At 37.4% G+C, this 26,424-nt stretch overlaps 1 protein-coding gene across 1 annotated transcript in view; it reads right to left on the reverse strand.

The window, feature by feature from the left end:
* The window catches only part of LOC122919262 (A disintegrin and metallopeptidase domain 3-like), a 106,857-nt gene that overhangs the window by 40,798 nt on the left and 39,635 nt on the right, over positions 1-26,424 (reverse strand). The window contains exons 7-11 of the mRNA XM_044268201.1: positions 23,254-23,319; positions 17,065-17,136; positions 16,667-16,833; positions 15,502-15,583; positions 13,540-13,676 (exon numbers count right to left, since the gene is read on the reverse strand). Of these exons, the coding sequence (XP_044124136.1) occupies positions 13,540-13,676; positions 15,502-15,583; positions 16,667-16,833; positions 17,065-17,136; positions 23,254-23,319 (524 nt within the window). The remainder of the gene's footprint in view (positions 1-13,539; positions 13,677-15,501; positions 15,584-16,666; positions 16,834-17,064; positions 17,137-23,253; positions 23,320-26,424) is intronic.

Here is a 26,424-nt window from a genome sequence, read left to right on the forward strand (position 1 = left end):
CAAGAAGATCAACAAGAAATCCAGCCAGGACCAAGTTCACCTACCAAGGAGTGCAGTTTCAATACCAAGGAGAGCAGCAGAATTCCAGAGGAGGAGAAAGCAAAGCACTGAACTCATGGCTTTCTCCTCATGATTCATTAGTCTTGCAGTTAATTTAATTTGTGGGTTTTTTTTTTCAATTTTTTTTTCTTCTGCTAAATTTTTTTTTAACTTTTACCCTTTTCTTTTTTAACGTTTTTTAACTAGTTTATCTAATATATATATATATTTTTTCTCTTTTTTATATTTTTTCTTTTTCATTTTCTTTTTTTAATTGTTTCTCTTTTTTTTTCTGAGCCTCTTTTTATCCCCTTTCTTCCCCCTCACGATTTGGGGTCTCTTCTGATTTGGTTAAAGTGCATTTTCCTGGGGTTTTTGCCACCCTTTTAGTATTTTACTTGCTCCTTCACATACTTTTATCTGGACAAAATGACAAGGCAGAAAAATTCACCACAAAAAAAAAAACAAAAAACAAAAAAACAAAAAAACACAAGAGGCAGTACCGAAGGCTAGGGACCTAATCAATACAAACATTGGTAATATGTCAGATATAGAGTTCTGAATGACGATTCTCAAGATTCTAGCCAGGCTTGAAAAAGGCATGGAAGACATTAAAGAAACCCTCTAGGGAGATATAAAAGCCCTTTCTGGAGAAATAAAAGAACTAAAATCTAACCAAGTTGAAATCAAAAAAGCTATTAATGAAGTGTAATAAAAAATAGAGGCTCTCACTGCTAGGATAAATGAGGCAGAATAAAGAATTAACAATATAGAAGATCAAATGACAGAGAATAAAGAAGCTGAGCAAAAGAGGGACAAACAGCTACTAGACCACGAGGGGAGAATTTGAGAGATAAGTGACACCATAAGATGAAACAACATTAGAATAATTGGGATTCCAGAAGAAGAAGAAAGAGAGAGGGGAGCAGAAGGTATATTGGAGAGAGTCTCCCTAATATGGCAAAGGGAACAAGCATCAAAACCCAGGAGGTGCAGAGAACCCCCCTCAAAATCAATAAGAATAGGTCCACACCCCATTCCCTAATAGTAAAATTTACAAGTCTTAGTGACAAAGAGAAAAACCTGAAAGAAGCCCGGTAAAAGAAGTCTGTAATATACAATGGTAAAAATATTAGACTTATCCACAGAGACCTGGCAGGCCAGAAAGAACTGGCGTAATATATTCAGAGCACTAAACGAGAAAAACATGAAGCCAAGAATACGATATCCAGCTAGGCTATCATTGAAAATAGGAGGAGAGATAAAAAGCTTCCAGGACAGCAAATAATCCTAAAATTTGTATGGAATCAGAAGAGACCCCGAATCGCTAAGGAAATGTTGAAAAACAAAAATAAAGCTGGCGGCATCACCTTACCTGATTTCAAGCTTTATTACAAAGCTGTGATCACCAAGACAGCATGGTACTGGCATAAAAACAGACACATAGACCAGTGGAACAGAGTAGAGAGCCCAGATATGGACCCTCAACTCTATGGTCAATTAATCTTTGACAAAACAGGAAAAAATATACAGTGGAAAAAAGACAGTCTCTTCAATAAATGGTGCTGGGAAAACTGGACAGCTATATGTAGAAGAATGAAACTCGACCATTCTCTTACACCGTACACAAAGATAAACTCAAAATGGATAAAAGACCTCAACGTGAGACAGGAATCCATCAGAATCCTAGAGGAGAACATAGGCAGCAATCTCTTCGATATCAGCCACAGCAACTTCTTTCAAGATAGGTCTCCAAAGGCAAAGGAAACAAAAGCGAAAATAAACTTTTAGGATTTCATCAAAATCAAAAGCTTCTTCACAGCAAAGGAAACAGTCAAAAAAACAAAGAGGCAACCCACGGAATGGGAGAAGATATTTGCAAATGACAGTACAGACAAAAGGTTGATATCCAGGATCTATAATGAACTCCTCAAACTCAACACACACGAAACAGGCAAACACATCAAAAAATGGGCAGAAGATATGGACAGACACTTCTCCAATCAAGACATACAAATGGCTATCAGACAAATGAAAAAATGTTCACCATCATTAGCCCTCAGAGAGATTCAAATTAAAACCACATTGAGATATCACCTTACACCAGTTAGAATGGCCAAAATTAACAAAACAGGAAACAACATGTGTTGGAGAGGATGTGGAGAAAGGGGAACCCTCTTACACTGTTGGTGGGAATGCAAGTTGGTGCAGCCTCTTTGGAGAACAGTGTGGAGATTCCTCAAGAAGTTAAAAATAGAGCTTCCCTATGACCCTGACATTGCACTCCTAGGTATTTACCCCAAAGATACAGATGTCGTGAAAAGAAGGGCCATCTGTACCCCAATGTTTATAGCAGCAATGGACACGGTAGCCAAACTATGGGAAGAACCAAGATGCCCTTCAACGGATGAATGGATAAGGAAGATGTGGTCCATATACACTATGGAGTATTATGCCTCCATCAGAAAGGATGAATACCCAACTTTTGTAGCAACATGGACGGGACTGGAAGAGATTATGCTGAGTGCAATAAGTCAAGCAGAGAGAGTCAATTATCATATGCTTTCACTTATTTGTGGAGCATAACAAATAGCATGGAGGACAAGGGGTGTTAGAGAGGAGAAGGGAGTTGGGGTAAATTGGAAGGGGAGGTGAACCACGAGAGACGATGGAGTCTGAAAAACAATCTGAGGGGTTGGAAGGGGGGGTGGTGGGAGGTTGGGGTACCAGGTGGTGGCTATTATAGAGGGCACGGATTGCATGGAGCACTGGGTGTGGTGAAAAAATAATGAATACTGTTTTTCTGAAAATAAATAAATTGAAAAAAAAATAAATATGTTATTTAAAATATCTTGAGAAAGGGGCAGGGGGTGGGAGGTTGCGGTACGAGGTGGTGGGTATTATAGAGGGAACGGATTGCATGGAGCACTGGGTGTGGTGCAAAAATTATAAATACTGTTATGCTGAAAATAATAAATAAATTTTAAAAAAATAAAATATCCTGAGAAAAATTAAAAAAAAAAAAAGCTTCCAGGACAAACAAAAACTGAAAGAATTTGCAAACACCACCAGCTCTACAGGAAATATTGAAAGGGGTCCTCTAAGCAAAGAGAGAACCTAAAAGTAGTAGATCAGAAAGGAACAGAGACAATAAACAGCAACAGTCACCTTACAGGCAATACAGTGGCACTAAATTTATATCTCTCAATAGTTACCCTGAATGTTAATGGGCTAAATTCCCCAATCAAAAGACAGAGGGTATCAGAATGGATAAAAAAAACAAAACCTATCTATATGTTGCTTACAAGAAACTCATTTGAGACCCAAAGACACTTCCAGATTTAAAGTGAGGGGATGGAAAACAACTTACTATGCTAATGAACATCAGAAGAAAGTTGGGGTAGCAATCCTTATATCAGATCAATAAGATTTTAAGCCAAAGACTATAATAAGAGATGAGGAAGGACATTATATCATATTCAAAGGGTCTGTCCAACGAGAAGATCTAACAATTCTAAATATCTATGCCCCTAACATGGCAGCAGCCAACTATATAAACCAATTAATAACAAAATTAAAGAAACACATCAACAATAATACAATAATAGTAAAGGAATTTAACACTCCCCTCACTGAAATGGACAGATCATCCAAGCAAAAGATCAACAAGGAAATAAAGGCCTTAAAAGACACACTGGACCAGATGGACATCACAGATATATTCAGAACATTTCATCCTAAAGCAACAGAATACACATTCTTTTCTAGTGCACATGGAACACTCTCCAGAATAGATCACATCCTGTGTCCTAAATCAGGTCTCAACCGGTATCAAAAGATTGGGATCATTCCCTGCATATTTTCAGACCACAATGCTCTGAAGCTAGAACTCAATCACAAGAGGATATTTGGAAAGAACACAAATACATGGAGACTAAAGAATGAATGGATCAACCAGGCAATTAAAGAAGAGTTGAAAAAATTCATGGAAACGAATGATAATGAAAATACAACGGTTCAAAATCTGTGGGACACAGCAAAGGCAGTCCTGAGAGAAAAATATATAGCGGTACAAGCCTTTCTCAAGAAACAAGAAAGGTCTCAAGTACTCAACCTAACGCTGCACCTAAAGGAGCTAGAGAAAGAACAAGAAAGAAACCCTAAACCCAGCAGGAGAGGAGAAATCATAAAGATCAGAGCAGAAATCAATGAAATAGAAACCAAAAAAAAAAAAAAAAAACAATAGAACAAATCAATGAAACTAGGAGCTGGTTCTTTGAAAGAATTAGTAAGATTGATAAACCCCTGGCCAAACTTATCAAAAAGAAAAGAGAAAGGACCCAAATAAATAAAATCATGAATGAAAGAGGAGAGAGAGATCACAACTAACACCAAGGAAATACAAACAATTATAAGAACATATTATAAGCAACTCTACGCAAACAAATTTGACAATCTGGAAGAAATGGATGCATTTCTAGAGACATATAAACTACCACAACAGAACCAGGAAGAAATAGAAAACTTGAACAGATCCATAACCAGTAAGGAGATTGAAACAGTCATTAAAAATCTCCAAACAAACAAAAGCCCAGGGCCAGACGGCTTCCCAGGGGAATTCTACCAAACTTTTAAAGAAGAACTAATTCCTGTTCTCCTGAAACTGTGCAAAAAAATAGAAATGGAAGGAAAACTTCCAAACTCATTATATGAGGCCAGGATCACCTTGATCCCAAAACCAGACAAGGATCCCAACAAAAAAGAGAACTACAGACCAAAATCACAAATCAAAACAACAACGAGGTATCACCTCACACCAGTCAAAATGGCTAAAATTAACAAGTCAGGAAATGACAGATGCTGGCGAGGATGTGGAGAAAGGGGAACCCTCCTACACTGTTGGTGGGAATGCAAGCTGGTGCAACCACTCTGGAAAACAGCATGGAGGTTCCTCAAAATGTTGAAAATAGAACTACTCTACGAGCCAGCAATTGCACTATTGGGTATTTACCCTAAAGATACAAACATAGTGATCCGAAGGGGCACGTGCACCCGAATGTTTATAGCAGTAATGTCTACAATAGCCAAACTATGGAAAGAACCTAGATGTCCATCACAGATGAATGGATAAAGAAGAAGCGGTATATATACACAATGAAATACTATGCAGCCATCAAAAAAATGAAATCTTGCCATTTGCGATGACGTGGATGGAACTAGAGTGTATCATGCTTAGTGAAATAAGTCAGTCAGAGAAAGACAACTATCATATGATCTCCCTGATATGAGGAAGTGGAGATGCAACATGGGGGGTTAAGGGGGTAGGAGAAGAATGAATGAAACAAGATGGGATTGGGAGGGAGATAAACCATAAGTGACTCTTAATCTCACAAAACAAACTGAGGGTTGCTGGGGGGTGGGGGTTTGAGAGAGGGGGGTGGGGTTATGGACATTGGGGAGGGTATGTGCTATGGTGAATGCTGTGAAGTGTGTAAACCTGGCGATTCACAGACCTGTACCCCTGGGGATAAAAATACATTATATGTTTATAAAAAAATAATAATTATAATAAAATTAAAAAAAAAAAAGAAAGGATGTTGTACTTTGTCAAATGATTTTTCTGCATCTACTGAGAGGATCATATTGTTCTTCTCCTTATCAGAGTGGTGTGTCACATTGATTGCTTTGTCTATGTCAAACTACCCCAGCAGCCCTGGTCCCACTTGGAGGTGGTGAATAATTCTTTTAATGCACTGTTAAATCTGATTAGCTAGTATCCTGTTGAGAATTTTGGCATCCATGTTCATCGGGGATATTGGCCTATAGTTCTCTTTTTTAGTGTAATCTTTGTCTGGTTTTGGAATCAGGGTAATGCTGGCCTCATATAATAAATGTGAATGTTTTTGTTTCATTTCTATTTTTTGGTAGAGTTTGAAAAGAATAGGTCTTAATTCTTCCTTAAATGTTTGGTAGAATTCTCCTTTGAAGCCAACTGGCCCTGGACTTTTGTTTGCTGGAAGATTTTTGATTACTGGTTCAATTTCTTTGCTTGCCTTTATTTGTTTTAGTTTTCTTTCTTCATGTTTCAGTTTGGGTAGTTTGTATGTTTCTAGGAATTTATCCATTTTTTTTCAGGTTGTTCAATTCATTGGCATGTACTTTTTCATGATATTCTCTTATAATTGTTTGGATAGTTGTGGTATTGGTTATTTCTTCCCTTTCATTTGTGATTTTTTAAAAAAAATTTGTGTCCTTTCTCTTTTTTTCTTGATAAGTCTTGCTAAGGGGTTATCAATTTCATTAATTTTTTCAAGGAACTACCTCTTAGTTTCATTTATTTTTTAAATTTGTATATTATTTTTTCCTGCTCTGATTTTTAATATTCTCCCTTCTTCCATCAGCTTTAAGCTTCATCTGATGTTCTTTTTCCAGCTCCTGTATGTGTAAGATTAAGTTGCTTGTTTAAGATTTTTCTTGCTTCTTGAGGTAGGCCTATATTGCTATATATTTCCCTCTTACAACCACTTTTGTTGCATCCCAAAGGTTCTGGACCATCGTGCTTTCATTTTCACGCGTTTTCTTATTTCTTCTTTAATTTCCTGGTTAACTTATTCATTCTTTAGTAGCATGTTGTTTAACCTCCATGTATTTGTGGTCTTTTCCAATTTTTTCTTGTGAGACTTCAAATTTCATAGAGTTGTGGTTAGAACATATGCATGGTATGAGCTCAATCTTTTTGTGCTTGCTGAAGGCTGACCCAGTATGTGAGCTCTCCTGGAGACTGTCTCATGCGCACTCAAAAATAATGTATATTCTGCTGCTTTAGGATGAAGTGTTTTGCAGTGCATCTGATCCAGTGTGTCATTCAAAGCCATTGTTTCCTTGTTGATTTTCTGTTTAGATCTATTCATTGGTGTAAGTGGAGGTGTTGGAGTCCCCTATTATTATTGTATTATTATTAATGAGTTTCTTTCATGTTTGTTATTGTTTTACTTATTCATGCGCCCCCATGTTGGAGAAATATAGATCTACCTTTGTTAGATCTTCTTGTTGGATAGTCCCCTTTCTTAGGATACATTGCTTTTTATAGATTCAGTTTAAAATCTATTTTTTCTTTTTTTTGTCATTTTTAGTTTTCTTTTTTTTTTCCAATTTATTTATTTTCAGAAAAACAGTATTCATTATTTTTTCACCACACCCAGTGCTCCATGCAAGCCGTGCCCTCTATAATACCCACCACCTGGTACCCCAACCTCCCACCCCCCCGCCACTTCAAACCCCTCAGATTGTTTTTCAAAGTCCATAGTCTCTCATGGTTCACCTCCCCTTCCAATTTACCCAAAAGCACATACCCTCCCCAATGTCCATAACCCTACCCCCCTTCTCCCAACCCCCCTCCCCCCAGCAACCCACAGTTTGTTTCGTGAGATTAAGAGTCACTTATGGTTTGTCTCCCTCCCTATCCCATCTTGTTTCATGGATTCTTCTCCTACCCAGTTAAGCCCCCATGTTGCATCACCACTTCCTCACATCAGGGAGATCATATGATAGTTGTCTTTCTCCGCTTGACTTATTTCGCTAAGCATGATTAAAATCTACTTTTTCTGATAGAAGTCTTACTACTCTGGCTTTCTTTTAACATCTGTTGGCATGATAAATGGTTTGCCATCCCCTCACAATCTGCAGATGTTTTTAGGTTAAAAATGAATCTCTTGTAGGTAGCATATAGAGGTGTCTTGTTTTTTATCCATTCTAACACCCTGTCTTGTGATTGCAGTGTTCAATCCATTTAGAAAGTATTGTTGATAGATATGTATTTAGTGCCATTTTATTATTTGTTTTTGTCATTGCTTTTGGAGATTTTCTCTGTTCCTTTATAGTCTTTGTCACCTTTGGTCTTTCCTTCCCACTCAAAAAGTCCCCTTTAATATTACTTGAAGGGCTAGTTAATGGTCAAGAACTCCTTCAGTTTTTGTTTCTCTGGAAAACTCTCTCTTCTTCTATTCTGAATTATAGCCTTATTGAACAGCATATTTGTGGCTGCAAATTTTTTCCACTCAGCTTGTTGAATATATCGTGGCACTTCCTTCTAGCTTGCCACATTCCTGTGGAGACATCTGCAGCTCGCCCTAATGGTCTTCCCTTGTAAGTTAGGGCGTTCTTTTGTCTTGCTGCTTCAGGATTTTTTATCACCATATTTTGCAAATTTAACTACAGTATGTCTTAGTATTGCCTTGCTTTTGTTGATTTTAATGGGAGTTCTCTCTACCTCCTGGATTTGGATTCCAGATTAGGGAAGTTTTCAGCTATTATTTCCTCAAATAAACTTTCTGGCCCCTTTTCTCTCTATTCTTTCTCTGGGACTCCTATGATATGAATGTTACTACACTTGACGGAGTCATTGATTTCCCTAGGTCTATCTCATAATCCATAATTATTCTGTCTTTCTTTTGGTCAGCTTCATTTTTCCCCATTTTTCTCTCTTCCTTATCACTTATTCATTCCTATCCTTCTTCCATCTTTCTGGTCATTACATCCGGTTTGTTCTGAGTCTTGGTTATGGCATTTTTCATTTCTGATTTTTTTTTAATGCTTTTATCTCTGTGGTGAGGACCTCCCTAAAGTCTTCCATTCTTTTCTCAAGCCAGCAAGTATTCTTACAATTGTTCTTTAAATTCTCCATCAGGAATTTTACTTACATCTGTTTCACTTAGATATCTGGTTGTGACCTTCTCTTATTCTTTCTTTTGAGAAGAATTCCTCTGTCTTGGCATTTTGTCTAAGTCTCTTTTCTTCTTCTGTGCATTATGGAAGCCTATCATGTTTCCTGCTCCTGAGAATAATGGCCTTATGAAGAAGAGGTCATATAGTATCCAGAATCTGGTGCTTCAAAGAGTGTCTCTGGTGTGGGCTGCATGTACTCTGCTTCTGTGTTTTGGCTGCTCTATCCTCTAGGAATTCATTTGCAGAGGCTGTTCTTGGTGGGAATGGGAAGTGTGTGGACCTTGTCCAGAGTGTGGTGAGTTTTAACAAGGTATGCTCTGGTCCACTTGTTAAGTAAGACCTGATGCTACTTCCAATAGGACCAAACACTGCAGAACTCTGTTCAGGAGACTTGGTGCGTGCAGGGGTTTCTGCTGGTTTTCTGGGGAAGGGCCCACTGGGCTGGGACAAAGGCACACTTGCCTGAGAAAAGCAGAGCACAGGTGGATGGGACTTGGTGTAAGCAGCTTAGGCAGTCAATGTCAGTGCTGTGCTATTTACTGAAGTGTTTGGTTTATGCTGTAGGGCAGGGAAGGGAAATGGCACCAGCCAGCTCCTTTGTCCCCAGAGAGGGACCCCAGAGAGGGGTCTCCATGCTTGTTCTCAGGCAAGCAGTCCTAGAAGAGCAAATTATCTCCCCTTTCAAATGCCAGGTGTTTTTCAGATATGCTATTTTCACACTGTCTCTGGGTTGTTTGCCTGCCTCGAGCACCACAGTGCCCTTTGGGTTCTGTCCTAGTAAAGCCTACTGACTTTTAAAGCTCCAAACTTTTGGGATATGCTATGGTGGGGGCTTGGGCTGATCTTTTGGGGGAGGGTCTGACCCTGCTGGGATGGATGCAGTTTTGACTGAGAAGGGCAGTCACACCAGAGTGCAGGGACATGGGATTTGGAACAAGCAGGCTAAATAATCAGAGTCCATCCGGGTTAGCTCCCCCAGCAGGTGTCTCTGTACCTATGCAGGGGTGGGGAGATGAAAGCATGGGGAGGTAGAGTTGGGGTTGGTATAGGAAATGGTGCCTCCCAGCTCTTTTGCCCCCAGAGGGTCATCTCTGTGACTACCACCTCTCACAGAAGAGCTCCGGGAAGAGTGAGCAGTTTCCCATATGTACCTTTAGATGATCCTCCTGATCATTTGCTATCTGCCGCCAGAGTGCTGGCTTGCCTTTTCCCCACAAGTAGGGTAGGCCCTCAGGGCTTTATTCCAGCTACACTGGCCATCCTTTTAAATTTCAGTCTTTGAGCCTTGCTGGTTGCAAAAGCTTACAAAAATCAGCCCCTCTGGTTTTTTCAGCCAGTGGATTTGGGGAAGTGTTCTTTCTGTTTGTTTCCCTGCACATTCCCCACCCCTCCTTTATCTGCTACCATGACTCCCTCTCCTCAGCACCTGGAATCCATTTCTTCCCCAATCCATGTCTCTCCTACCATCCTCCATGTGGCCTCTTCTCTCCCTGTAGTTGTGCAGTTTGTTGTCAGTTGTCAGGTAGACTTCTTGGGTGTTGACAGTGGTTTGATAGTTACCTAGTTGTGTTCAGCTACTTGACAAGCCTAGGGTCTTCCTGGTATGCTGCCATTTTAGCTCTTCCTCAAACATTGCATTTAATTTTCACATCTCCTAAGTTTAGTTACCTACAATTTTGTCGTTGTTGTTGTTGGGTTACATAGTCATGGAAAGTTTTGTGATTATAGACTGATTATTTGGTAGAATGTCTCTCAGTTTAGGATTATAAAATGTTTCCTCATAATTAAACTGAGGTTATGTATCCTGGCAACATTATCACGGCAGTGTTGCTGAGTCTGTTTCATTGCATTCAAACAAATAGCACAGGATTTTAATTTGTTATATTACTGATACTAGTCATTTTGATTATTTGATTAAGGTGCTAATCTTCACTCTAAAATTAATTTTCTCTTATTAGTTAATAATTATCTGGAGAGAAATACTTTGCTTTTATGTTAATATCCCATCCCTATATTATTTTTCAACTAATTATTCATATATTTATATGAATATGGAATCATGTTTTCCTATCATGCTAAATGGATTATAATCCATTACTATCACTATTATTTATAAAATTCAGATTCCCACATATTTGACTATTGGGACCTGGCTTTTGTGTCCCTTTGCTAAGTCTCCATAATTCTTTAAATACTTCCTAATTTTCTCATACAACATGTTCCAAGCTCATTTTTATTTTCTTCAGTTTAGAACTGGAATCAATCATTCCTCCAAAGTGCCCCCAGGTCTTTTCAGTGAGTATTTTTTTTTTTTAAGATTTTGTTTATTTATTTGACAGACAGAGATCGCAAGTAGGCAGAGAGGCAGGCAGAGAGAGGGGAGGGAAGCAGGCTCCCTGCGGAGCAGAGCCTGATGTGGGACTCGATCCCAGGACCCTGAGATCATGACCTGAGCCGAAGGCAGAGGCTTTAACCCACTGAGCCACCCAGGCGCCCCTCAGTGAGTATTTTTAAAACATGCTCTGGGTGATATATGTGCTATTGTTACTGGATATTTTTTTAAGAGCTGAGATCAAGGCAATGCTAGCATCTTAATTAATGTTCATAGCTCCTTTGCTCTTATCTACAGTTTGCTATATCCTCCCCAGTTCTGGCTCCTGCAGCTTACTGATATTTCAGTCTCAGTAGGGACACCTTCCCAGGGTATGGCTTAGCCAATTATTTCTAAGGTCAGTAAGATTTTAAAGTTCTTAGTGTCCTCCTATTTTGGGTCCTGCTACACAGCTACTTACTTCATGCTACTTAGTTTTTTGTTAGTAGATTGGTCCCGTCTACTGGTGTTTTTGGTGCATTTCAGTTTGGGAAACTTGAGAAATATGCTTTTGCCTTTTTGTTTGCTTTCCTAGTTTCGTTCTGTATTTTGTGGGAGAATTAGGGGAAGCTAAAATACAATACAGATACTTTTACCATTTGATTTCCACCCTCTGTCTTATTCTTAAAACATATACTTCCCTAGGTAAGACTCCATCCTATCTCGGTCCATGTTTCTAATATTTTCTTCCTTTTGTTTCTTCTCACGGTATGTCACTGCTTTCTCCTCAATTATTCATCCCATAAATATGAGAAGTACCCTTATCACTCTCAACTTCTTTTTAAATGATCTGTTTATGGTTTTAACTTCCACCAATAAAAACTCACACATTTTAAATTCCTTGTCCTCAGGTCAGGACCTATATAACTGTGCACTTAATTCTAATACATGACTCAGAATCCCCAAATTTATATAAACTACCCCCAAGGCTTCTCCTCAATTTTCTGCTTTCCTAAAATATTTGCCTTTTTTAATAATTATGATATCAAAAAGTCTACAAACAATTCTTCACATCTTTTTCTCTCAATCTTAATAAACTGCTATAGATTATTATGAGAATCATCTCCAAAATATTAACTATCTTACTGTTCCCTCTGATGTATTTTACATTCATTTTAAGATAATTTTTACTATCCATACTGCATGAATCAACTTAAAATGTATTTGGTTAACATTTATCACAAAAGTCCAACTGTTGCCTCATAACTGCACAATTAGACTCTTTCATACACATTCCTGAATCACCTGGCCTTCTTCCCCTGACTTGTGCTTTAGCCTCACTGGATTTTACTTTATTTACCTTATCTACAAAACATTCCTCCTTATAGTCCCAGATATTTTTTCTTTTTCTTTTTTTTCCATTTTTATCCCTCTCTTGATATTCTTAGTCTAGTCTGTTGAGCTTTTCAAACTTCTTGTTATTTAAGCACCACTTCGTTTGCTGGCTTGACAAGTTTTCAACAAGCCCTTTACATGAGCAAATTCACATCTCTCATAACTATTTCCTCAGAAAACTTTCCTATATCAGAAAGTTTCTTCTCGGGACACCTAGGTGGCTTAGTTGGTCAAGCAGCTGCCCTTAACTCAGGTCACGGTCCCAGAGTCCTGGGATTGACCCCTGCATCGAGCTCTCAGTTTAGCGGGAAGCCTGCTTCTCCCTCTCCTTTGCTTGCTGCTGTGCCTACTTGTGCTCTCTTTCTCTCTGTCAAATAAATAAATAAAATCTTAAAAAAAAATTTCTTCTCCCCGTGTATTCCCTATTTATTTCCTTCTTGGCACCTATCATATGCTGTTTATACTTTGTTCTTAGGTCTACTTTTAAATTTTTAGACCCTGATAGGTTAAGATATTTATGACATATCTATCTTGCTAGCCATTTATAAGACTAACACAATCCTGCAAAGTAGATGCTTATTACGTATTTTTAGAATGAATTAAATTCACCTCAAGACTCTAGTTAACCCCCAGAAAGTCATCATCAACACTCACTTTCTCTGTAACACTGAATGTAGAAATATTAAGCACATTTTCTGCGATATCAAATACTCCTCTTTAAATAAGACAAAAACAGAGAGGGAAGCAAACAACAGACTCTTAAGTCTAGGAAACAAACTGAGGGTTGCTGGAGAGGAGCTGGTTTGGGGGATGAGGCACTAAGAGGGGCACCTGATGTAATGAGGATGGGTGTTATATGCAATTGATGAATCACTAAATTCTACCCTGAAACTAATAATACAGTATATGTTAACTAAATTGAATTTAAATAAAAATTAAGATAAATAAACAATACATTATGTATTTAATAAAAATATTCCAACTCAAGTTGTATTGCAAGATATTATACAAGTGACTGCTACATACATTTCCCAGAAGAAGACACAGATTTGATAAAAATAAAATCTTACATTGCTTCAGAATTCATTATGCATGTAGTTCCTGGACAGTAACAATTGTAGATATCATCGTATGTTAATCCCAGATTAATTGCAAGCAACTGTACCATAACAACTGAAAATGCATCTAAAGTTATCATCTGTGGATACTAAATGCAAAAAAACAAAACAAAAAAAACAGAATTGTTGCCTAAATTATTTTGCCTCTTTGATCTTTTCTTTTTGGCCATATTACCTAAGTGCAAACACAAATTTAAGAAACTACTATGCTCATTATTTTCTTAGGGATATGGAAAATAAGGAAAAAATAGGTAAATTTTGTTTTTATTTTTGAGTTATTGCATTTTTAATCCAAATGGGACTGACATAAACCAAAATAAGATTGTTATCATATGCTTTTATTACGTATTAAATTCCAATAATCTTTAAAAGTTTTTTGAGAAGAATATGCACTGTTTCAGTAATTATATTATTTTTTAAGAAACACTTAGAAAAAAATATAAAGATTCTAAAGAGTTGAAATTGCAATCAGTTTTGACTTCAGAAATAGTTTAGGGAGAAAGCCAAATTAATTTTTTTTAAAGGCAGAATACTATAACACTTTGTAAGTAGCATTTTTATATTAAAAAAAAAAACGGGAAGTAATAAGGGCAGCAAGACACAAATCCCTGGTGAAGTATAATCTTTTTACTATCCCCACAGTTTTCCTTTTTTCAGGTCATACAGTTGCACTCATACAGTATGTAGCCTTTTCAGATTGGCTTTTCTCACTAATCACTATGCACACACGTTTTTTCCTTGTGTTTTCACGGCTTGATGCCTCACTTTAAAAAAAAAAATCATTGGATAGTATTCCTTTACATCAATTTACTCGTTTGTTTATCCATTCATCTGCTAAAGACATCTTGGTTGCTCCCAATCTTTGTAAATTATGAATAGCTCCTATAAACATTCATGCAAGTTTTTGTGTGGATCTAAGTATTCAACTCATTTGGGAAATGCTGAAGAGGACAACTATCTGATTATATATTTAAAGAAAAAAAAAAGAATAAGAACTTGAATAGATACCTTTTCCAGAGATAATACACAAAAAGCAAAAAGTGTATGAAAAGATGTTCAGTAGCACTAGTAATTATAGAAGTGCACATTGAAACCATGATGAAATATCACCTCATACGACTTAGGATAGTTGGTATTAAAAAACAACAATAACAGAAAATAACATGTTAGGAAAGATGATGAATATAAAATATAAACTGCTGGTAGGATTATAAAATGGAGGAAACACACTGAAAATAAGTATGATGGTTCCTCATGATATTAAAAATAGAACTGACAGATAAATGGATTTAAAAAGTCATATATGTGTGTGTATATATATATATACACATATGAATATTCACATATATATTAAATTCACATATATATGAGCATTATTCAGCCATAAAAAGAATAAAACCCTGCCGTTTGCAACAACATGGATGAACGTGGATGAAATTATGTTAAGTGAAACAAGCTGGATATAAAAAGATAAATGTAATATGATCTCTCTTATATGCAGAATTTTAAAATGTCATACTCACAGAAACAGAGTAGAATGGTGGATTCCAGAGGCTAGATTGTGTGGAAAACGGGGCAAATTGGTAAAAAAAAAAAAAAAAATACAAATATTCATTTATGTGAGATTAAAAACTTCCGGAGATCTGTTTCACAACAATGTGAACGTACTTGGCACTATTGAATTATACACTTAAAGCTAGTAAAAATGGTAAATTTTATGTTATTTGCATTTTACCACAATAGCAAAAAACTTTTAAAATTATAACATTTTAGTTTCAAAATCTAAAAAAAAAAAGGATACTCAGAAAAATTTGTCAAAACATCATGACTAATATACTATACATATTTTATTCCTTGAAGTGGATGTTTCAAAACATATAGAATTTACTGAATAGATGGAAATAAAATGCATACCAGAGCAATTCCTGCAGCAAAATTTGGATTGCATGCCATTCCATGATATGTTGCTCCCACATAATCAAGATGGTCCCTATAACTAAATAATAAAATTTTTATTCTGAATAAATTTATCTTAAATTATTACTAACTTAATGACATTTTACAAATTGGATTTCTCAGTTAAGCTATTTTTTTTAAATACAAAATATTGCATGTCACATCTCATGCTTTCAATCATTTTGTATTTGGGTAAATTCCCACAGTTCCTAAAAAGTTCTAAAGTCTACTTTAACATTTTATGATACACAGCCCAAAACCCAGTGGTTCCTAATCCTCCCAAAGTATTAACCACTACTGTTGCTGGCACTGGATAGATATAATTTGAAAATGTACAAGTCAGGATAGCTTACTGCCATGATTTGCACATAGTGAACCCCTAAAGCATGTAAAATATGTTGGATTGGAGGACAGGGAGACAAAGAGACAGAATACTCAGTAGACTCATCAAGAAAAGAAGATCTACAGTATAGCAAATGTCCTCATACATTTCAATCCTTAGTTATTGTAGCTCCTGAGCCTCCAAACCTGACCTTAATTCCACAGGAAACACCAATAGATTTATAAATCTATTGCATATTATTCAGATCTTCAGAATTTTTATTATTTCCATCTCAACAATCAAAGTGTTAACAGAAAAGTATATAAAAAAACGTGAAAAAAATAGTGCAAGTTAGTTAAATAGCTACACCTTGGGCCAGTATAGCTATATAAGATGGTAACCATATTATTAATTTGACATATTTTAACTAGCATTATATACAATTATTGCATTCTGTTAACTAATTTATATTTTGCTTAAAGTTCAAATGATAGATTCAATTATTTATCTCTGAGAAAATCTTTAAATCATTGAGGCCCCCTGTTTATCTCGAGGCTTTCCAAATTTTCAAGTTTCTTTCATGCCCACAGATAAAAAAGCCCAGTGGAGAATAATGACTTACTATGACTTAGTGTCTTACATTGTTTTCAGAATTTTTTATTTTGCATTTTGTCAACATAATGTGCATATAATCCTTTTTTGAAGTGTCTTGTCATTACATATAACTCATATATATAATATTGATAGCTAACATATAAAATAATTTGACAAACCTTATGTCAATACAAATAAGGCACTTACATTAATAAGTATGCCATATCATGGGATCTTTGAAATAAAAATTGTTCTTTCCATGACACAAATCTTTGTAGTACTTCATTAGCATCCCCACTAAGTGAAATCTTATTTTGATCTGACCAGAGTTCCAAAGAAGTTAGTATAATAGTTATGTTGAGCTGGGAAAACATCTGAAAACAGAAGTTACATAATAAATAGTTTTTAGGTAATCATAAATATAACATTCTCAACATAATGCTAATATATTGAATTTACTCTTTTTTAGAGATGAAATCTATTCATTGATGGATGAAACCAGTTGGTAGGATTGCAGTTTTTACAAACTGGATATGCTATTAATACAAACAATATTACTGCATTAATAGGAATGTTTTTTACTTAAATAAAACATAAATACTTACAGTGTTGATTACACCAAAGATATGGACAACTTTCTCAGCTGCAACTGCCACTTCAGAACCCATATAATCGTACTGAAAGACAAATTTTGTTTCTTAATCACTGGTGAAAATTACTGAATTATCACATTTTAAATGGATATAAAATGTTAAAATAATGCAGTGCTCAAGTGAAAGAAAAATAAATTAAGATTTACCAAGTACTTGGTAAGTTTCAGGTATAAACCTAGAGACTCTATATATTAATCAATAATCTTAAAATAAGAAGGTTGTCATTAACTTCCTCTTAACACATACAGAAAGTAAGAGCCAAATTTTAAGTTTACAAGGTCACAGAACTACTGAAAATTAGAACCTCAGTGGGGTGCCTGGGTGGCTCAGTGGGTTAAAGCCTCTGCCTTTGGCTCAGGTCATGATCCCAGGGTCCTGGGATGGAGCCCCACATCAGGCTCTCTGCTCAACAGGGAGCCTGCTCCCTCTCTCTCTCTGCCTACTTGTGATCTCTGTCAAATAAATAAGTAAAATCGTTAAAAAAAAAAACAAAAAAAAACAGACCTCAAGTTCCCAACTAAATAAACTACTAAGTCTTGGGGCGCCTGAATGGCTCAGTGGGTTAAGCCTCTGCCTTCAGCTCAGGTCACGATCTCAGAGTCCTGGGATGGAGCCCGCAGCAGACTCTCTGCTCAGCAAGGAGTCTGCTTCCCCCTCTCTCTCTGCCTGCCTCTCTGCCTACTTGTGATCTCTCTCTCTGTGTTGAATAAATAAAAAAAATCTTGAAAAAAAATCCATCTTATGGTTTATAACATATGAAGACGTAATAATGTATTACACTACCATCACAAAGAGGTTCTATGGAACTTTTCTGTTTAAGGTTCTTATGTTGTATGTGAAGTGGTATAACATTAATCCTAGATTGTAAAAAGTTAGGAATACTCACTGGAACCACCAGAGAAACCACTGGGGTAAGAGGTGGGGGATAAAGAGGTATAGCAGAAAAAAAAAAAAAAGTATAAAAACAAATGCTGAAAATAATCCACTAATCTAAGGGTAACAAAGGAGGAACAGAGGAGGAAATCATTGATGGGATAAATAGAATACTAACAAGAAAGCAGCACTTAACTTACATCCATTGTTATCAGTAATTTTGGTATACATAATTCAACTGAATGTTCTAATGAAAAGGCAGAGATTATGTGACTAAATAGAGAGGAAAAAAGACCTATCAGTATTCTGTTTACAGGCCCATACTTTAAAAGTGAAGACAGATAAGCTAAACATAAAAGAAATACTAATCATAGCATATTTTAAGGAACTCCTGAAGTTTTTAGTCATTGTTTTGGGTTTCTTGAAAGTATCCAGTTAAGTGGAGAGAGGAAAATAGGCTATCTAGATTTAATGTTAGGAACCTCACAGGAGTGGCTATGGCAAAGCATAATTCCACTACTTTTGATCTTAGTTTTAGGCCAAATAGTATTATTCCCCATGTAACAATAAATATCGAAATCTAAATGCCCATGGAGTCAGTTAAGAAGGCAGAGTAATAGGAGGACCCTATGTTTGCCTCATTCCTGGAACACAGGATGTTCCAGGGGGGTGGGGGAGGACACTGGTGGGGGGCAGGGGAGAACAGGTCACATCATAGAGGGTCAGAGGTGTGGGGACATGATTTTGGGGAGAAAAGAATCATGGGAAAAGGGAAAGGAGTCCTGACCATGAGGAAAGGGGAGGGAAGAAACAGAGATAGAGATATAGAAAGAGAAGGAGAGCACTGCGCAGAGGATCACAGACAGAAAACTCTTCCTCAAAGTCACTGACTGGGAAAACAAGAGAGGCTGATTATCTTAAGTGTTTACAACCAGTGAATCTCAAAGACTGGAGTTTCATAGTTCTGTGTTGTGGGTGGTAGGGAGCCCAGTGGGTGCTGCAGTGCTCTTCTAGAGAGGGAAGGTAGATGCCAGGGGCTGATGGTGTGATCTGAAGATCTGAAGATCTCCAGGGATGCACTGGGAGAAATGGTCCCCGTTTTTGGAGTGTATCTGGGCGAGGTGGCTTTGCCTGTCAGAGACAAAAGAGCTGGTTGGTGCCATTGTGTTCCCCTCTGCCCCTTAAGTATAGGAGCACAGACACCTGCCAAGGGTAGCTAACCTGGACTCCGGAATTTTGCTGTATATTACTCTAAACTTCCAGCTCCTGTGCACTGGTGCGACTCCCTCTTTGGGACAAACCAACACAAGCCCCAGCCCAGTAAGACCCAATCCCAGAGGATCAGCAGAGGTCTATACCACAAAAGGTTCCTAAAGTTTGGAATTCTGAAATTCATCCAGTGTGTCTGAGATAAAACACAGATGCACTGCACTGCCTGGCAGGCAGACAACACAGACCAGACACAGACAGGGAGAAGGCAGGGATCTGAGGAATGCCTCTGACACACAGGAGGAGAGTTTGCTCTTATGTGAGGGCTTCCTAGACAGCAGTGGTGTGAACTCACATCTTAGAGACAAGGAACAAGGCCAGTGCTGCTTTTCTTCCATACCTACTAGCACAGACTGACTTCAGTGAGAAGCATAGCCCATCAACAATGGAGGCCTGAGGCTAGGGACAGGGGCTTAAGTCCCCAGTCCCAGACGGCCTCCCCGGCGGGGAGGCAGAGAGAGTGCAGCGGAGAAACCAGCTCCTGGTCCCTAAGCCGCCAGCGCTCCCCAGAGCGCGTGGGTTCCGGCTCCTGTGAGGGGATGGGAGCTGCGCCCGTCTGCAGAACGCGCGCTAGCCCTATCACAAAGTTTGAGATGCGCGCGCACGTCCCTCGAGCTCCCCTGGGTTACTGAGGCCCGGCAGGCACTCCTTGACCCGCGCCATTGTTTCAAAGCCTAAGCCCTGCGGGCGAAACTCTTCCCCAGACAGAGGCTCGCAAAAGCCCAGCCTGTGGCTTACGGACCAGCGCCCCGTTCTCAGTGCCCCAGACGCGCGCCCGACCCACAGCCACCTCTGAAAAGAGGTGCGCGCAAGCCGGGCACTCCCAGCCCCGGCCGGCGGCAAAATCTCAGTGTGCGATCGCTGCTTGGAACCTCTCTGGCGGTCGGGAGCTCCCAGACAGCCGCCACTGCCTTGGCTTTGGGGACGAGCAAAAGATCCTGCGCCCCCAGGGTCTGCAACTTGGAACCTGCGCTGCCAGCGGCCAAGGGAGAATTTATTCAGCTTCTGCACCCAGACTGAGGCTTCTCTCTGAGACGGAGATCAGGGTGCGGTTTGATTTCTTCTAATACTACAAAAACCATCAAAGGCAGTCAAGGTGAGAGGGAAAAAAGTGAACAAACAATGGAGGCCTGAGCCAATTACAACAAGCCATGCCTGCTTACATTCTGTAGGTGCTTCTTAACTAGGGCAAGTGTGCCTGAGAGCAGTTGTCTCCTACCCCAGCAAAAACCTCCATATGCACCAAGTCTGCTGACCATAGTGCTATACAGCTTCAGCTCTAGTGGAAGTATCAGGTCTCTTTTAACAGAAAGACCAGAGTACACCTAGTTAAAACTGGCCACACTCTGGAGAAGGTCCAAACATTCCCCACTGTAGGCAAGAAGAAACTGCAGAGGACTAATCTGAGGGAAAGAGCAGTCAAAACAGAGCAGCAGAGTTCACATAGCATATACCAGAGACACTTCCTAAAGCACCAGGCCAGGAACAGTATATGACCTCTTCTTAATAAAACCACCACTCCCAGGAGCAGGAAGCATAACAGGCTTTTCTAACACACAGAAAATGACATAAACCTAGATAAAATACCAAGATGGAGGATTTCATCTCAAAAGAAAAAAAAAAAAAAAGGAAAGGTCGTGGGATCTAATCAAAACAGATATAAGAAATATGCCTGGCCCAGAATTTAAAGCAACAATCATAAGGATACTAGCTGGGCTTGAGGAAAGAATAGAAGACATCAGGGAGTTCCTTTCCACAGAGAAAAAAGATCCTAAAACTAGTCAGGCCAAAATAAAAAATGCTATAACCTAAATGCAAACCCAACTGGACGTAATGACCACAAGGATGGAAGAATCAGAAGAATGAATAAGTTATATAGAGGATAGAATAATGGAAAATTATGAAGTTGAAAAGAAGAGGGAAAGAAAAATATTGGATCATGAATGTAGATGTAGGGAACTCAGTGACTTCATAAAGTGTAATAACATTCACATCATATAAGTACCAGAAGAAGAGAGGGGAAAAGGCAGAAAGTTTATTTGAAGAAATAATAACTAAACATCCCTAATCTAGGGAAAGAAACAGATATCCAAATCCAAGAGGCACAAAGAACTCCTATCAAAATCAACAAAAGTAGGCCAACACCAAGAAAAACTATAGTATGGAGATAGGGGAAAATATATACAGATAGGGGGAAAAATCCTAAAAACAGTAAGGAAAAATAAATTCCTAACTTGCAGGAGACCAGTAAGGATAGATCTATCTATTACAGAAACGTGGGAAGTCAGAGGACAGTGGCAGGATATATTCAGTGTGATGAATGGGAAAAATATGCAGGGAAGAAAACTATCATTCAGAGTAGAAGAAGAAATAGAGCTTCCCAGACAACCAAAAGCTAAAAGACCATGAAGCCACCCTACAAAAAACATTAAGGCTGGCTCTAAGAGTGGAAAGAAAAGACCAAAAGTGACAAAGACTAGAAAGGAACAGAGAAAACCTCCAAAAACAATGACTTAACAGGTAATACAATGGCATTAATTTCATATCTATTAATAATCACTCTGAATGTAAATGGAATAAGTGCTCCAATCAAAAGACAGAGTAGCAGAATGGATAAAAAAACAATACCCATTTCTATGTTGCCTGGAGGAGACTTATTTTAAACCTAAAGAAACCTGACGTTTCAAAGTGAAGGGATGGAGAAAGAATCCTGAAAGAAGCAAGGAGGGGGAAAAAATGTCCTTTAATCTACAAGGGAAGACAGCTCAGGTTCACAGCAGATTTGTCCACAGAAATTTGGCAGGCAAGATATGAATGGCAGGATACATTCAATGTGCTGAATGGGAAGAATATGTAGTCAAGTATACTTTATCCAGCAAGACTATCATTCAGAAAAGGAGAGATAGTTTCCCAGGCACATAAAAACTAAAGGAGTTCGTGACCACTAAACTAGCCCTGCAAGAGATACTAAGGGGGACTCTTTCAGGGGGGAGAGGGAGACCAAGAGCAACAAAGACTAGAAAGAAACACAGATAGCTAGTAAATTAGTTAGTAAATTAAATTATATTAAATATATTAATTGGACACTATGTGAACTTCAAAATTAAATTGAAATAATGTATTCCATTAATATGTGGGAAAACATTATAAGATAACTTACAAAATAGCATATATAAAACAAAGGTATATTAATATATACATGTATACGTTAAAAACAGGACATGTCTGCATAAAATCTATCCCCTGATTATAAAACTATGTGCGTTTTTTCTTTATTATTTTTCTCTGTCTATTCTTTACTGTTACCATTTTTTTTAGTTATTTAAAGATCTAAATATTTCCTTTTTTAAATATTTCCTTTTATGAACAAAATCATGACATTATGGCACTCATTGAGACACTTTACATAAAAATATCAGTAATAGACAAATCTGATTTTTTAACTTGTTGCTCATATGACTGCTCACTAACTATATAAATAAGAATTTCCATAACTAAATGGATATTCCCATGAATAAATCTCATTTTTGAAATATAGAACTTCCACTAGAGAACTCAAGCAATTATACAGCATAAAATAATCTCATAAAAGATAATATTTAACAACAAGGATCTCAAATTGACTAATAAACAAAATAGCTTGTTTTAAAATAGAAATCAATTTAAGGAAAAGGGTTCACCATGATATGGAGTGAATCAGAAATACCTATAGCTAAATGTAATCCAATAGATTATAGTGTAGTAGAGCCTTGCATACATACAGAGTTATACATTATAACACTCTATTCTATACTGATTTGGAAATCAATACCTTAAATATTGGCCCCTGCACATCAATGTAAAAGCAACCAACATTTTTCTTCTGTCTTGCTATCCTGAGATACATATTATGAACAGTGTGAAATATCTACATTGCAAGCAAGACAAGTTTCTTTTTCATATTCCCTTTGAACTTAAACACAAGAGAAATAAATGATGACATATATAAAAAATACATACCAAGGCTTTATCCATAACAATTTGTATTTTCAGAACTCTTTTCAATAGTGCAGCATCTGACTTTTCCTGTGAAAGAGAAAGCACGAGTTAAATAAAACATTTTTTAAATTCTTACATGTTTTTAATAATCAAGATTATATACATATACATGTATACATACATATATACATACATACCCAAAGAAAAGTATAGATACATAGAAAAACAGACACAGATTCATCAAGATATAGATAATAATAAGAGAATAAATGCACATTGAATAAATAAGCAGATTCCAAATATAAGTTTTAGGGAAAAAATCAGATTTTACTTATATTCCTGATAATTAGAATCCTCAAAAGTTACTAGAAGGAGAACCCATGTTTCTTTCCTCTCAAAATCTTCTTCCAAGACCCTCTCCCAACCTAAATTAACTCTCGTCAACTGTCCTCCAAGTGTTGGCTCTTTTTTCTCATTTTTTTTTAAAGATTTATTTATTTATTTATTTGACAGACAGAGATCACAAGTAGTCAGAGACACAGGCAGAGAGGAGGCAGAGAGGAGGAAGCAGGCCCCCTGCCGAGCAGAGAGCCCGATATGGGGCTTGATCCCAGGACCCTGAGATCATGACCTGAGCCGAAGGCAGAGGATTAACCCACTGAGCCACCCAGGCGCCCCTTTTCTCATTATTTTAAGTCTGTATTAACTTGTGGCTTACACCAAATGGAATGCATCCATTTAAAAAATACAGTTATATGTTACAAAGCTGTGATCACCAAGACAGCATGGTACTGGCACAAAAACAGATCCATAGACCAATGGAACAGAGTAGAGGGTCCAGATAGGACTCTCAACTTTATGGTCAACTAATCTTCAACAAAGCAGGGAAAAAATATCTAATGGAAGAAAAATAGTCTTTTCAATATTACATATATTCAATAACTGGTGCTGCGAAAGTTGGACAGCTATACACAGAAAAATGAAACCTGGCAATTCTTTTACACCATACACAAAGATAAACTCTAAATGGATGAAAGACCTCAATGTGAGACCAGAGCCCATCAAAATCTTAGAGGAGAACATAGGCAGTAACCTCTTTGACATCAGCCACAGCAAATTCTTTCAAGACACGTGCCCAAAGGCAAGGGAAACAAAAGTGAAAATGAACTTTTGGGACTTGATCAAGATAAAAAAACTTCTGCATAGCAAAGGAAACAGTCAACAAAACAAAAAGGCAACCCACAGAATGGGAGAAGGTACTTGCAAATGACACTACAAAGGGCTGATATCTAAGATCTATAAAGAACTTCTCAAACTCAACACCCAAAACACAGATAATCAAGTCAAAAAATGGGCAGAAGACATGAGCAGACACTTATCCAAAGAAGACATACAAATGACTAACAGACACATGAAAAAATGTTCATCATCACTAACGATCAGGGAAATTCAAATCAAAAACCGCACTGAGATACAACCTTACACCAGTTTGAATGGCAAAAATTGACAAGGCAAGAAACAACAAATGTTGGAGAGGTTGGGGAGAAAGGGGAACTCTCTTACACTGTTGGTGGGAATGTAAGTTGGTATAGGCACTACGGAAAACAGTGTGAAGTTTCCTCAAAAAGTTAAAAATAGATCTACTCTATGACCTTGCAATTGGACTACTGGGTATTTACCCCAAAGATAAAGACGTAGTGAAAAGAAGGGCCATATGCACCCCAATGTTCATAGTAGCAATGTTCACAATAGCCAAACTGTGGAAAGAGCCAAGATGCCCTTCAACAGATGAATGGATAAAAAAAGATGTGTTCCGTATGCACAATGGAATATCACTCAGTCATCAAAAAGGATAAATACCCAACTTTTGCATCAACATGGATAGGATTGGAAGAGATTATGTTAAGTGAAATAAGTTAAATAGAGAAAGTCAATTATCATATGGTTTCACTTATTTTTGGAACATAAAGAATAGAATGGAGGACATTAGGAGAAGGTAAAAATGAAGGGGAGAAATAGGAGTGGGAAATGAACCATGAGAGACTATGGACTCTTGGAAACAAATGGGAGGGTTTTAGAAGAGAGGGTGGTGGGGGGATAGGTGAACCTGTCATTTGCAAGTGTCATAAGGAGGGCATGGATTGCATGGAGCACTGGATGTTATACACAAACAATGGATCATGGAACACTATATCAAAAACTAATGATGTATTGTACAGTGACTAATATAACACAATTTAAAAATGCAGTTACATGAATTGGTACTAATGTGAATACCCATGTGACAATTTCCTAAAGTAATAGAGAGAGAATTTCTATCCCGCTCTTCCAAGTCCATTGCCTACATGACGAAAGCAACCCAGGATCTGCTTTCTCTCACCATAGCTTAGAATAATCTATTCCAGAGTTTTAAATAACTGGAATCATATAGGGTGTACTCTTTTATACCTGACATTTGTACTTGGCATTCCCCCATGTTTTTGTGATTATTAGTAATTTATTAGTTTTTACTGCTAAATAGCATGCCATTTTAGAAATATACCAAATTTTGTTTATGCATTTAGCTGTCAATGATGTGAAAGGTGGAATAAAATGGGGTCACTTTTGTCAAAGGGTTTTAAAATGGATCTGGAAGGCCATTAAGGAGTTAGGCCATATGCACATCATCACTGGGTAGAATCATGAACTTGTGAATAGGACCCAACTTTAATATTCCTAGGACTCTGCGCAAACTTATCTGTGACTTGCTATTGTAACAAATTTTTGTTTTAATGACAGCCTTATGGATCAATTATGTTTAGCCTAGTTTACTTTTTTGCCAACAACTATCAAAATCTTTGTAAAAAAAAAAAATATGCAAGCATCCCCTTTTGTCTTTAAAAGAAAACCCTCACTTTTGTTCCCTAGTGGGATACAGTTGGGTTGCTACGGAAATCTGTGCTCACTGAATTGTAATTCTGAGATCCCAATAAATGCTTTTGTTTTATTTCAGCTTTTTTTCTGTTGACAATGACATTATTTCAGCTTTTTTTCTGTTGACAATGACATTTTGGATTATTTAGATATCTTAGCTATCATAAACAAAGCTGCTATGAGTATCCATGTACAGATCTTTGTGGAATTAAGATTTATTGTTCTTGGGAAATATTTCGAATACCTGAATCATAGAATTGTGGGTGTGTAAAGTAATAC

The sequence above is a fragment of the Neovison vison genome, chromosome 11 (genome assembly GCF_020171115.1).
Source record: "Neovison vison isolate M4711 chromosome 11, ASM_NN_V1, whole genome shotgun sequence".
NCBI classification, from domain to species: domain Eukaryota; kingdom Metazoa; phylum Chordata; class Mammalia; order Carnivora; family Mustelidae; genus Neogale; species Neogale vison.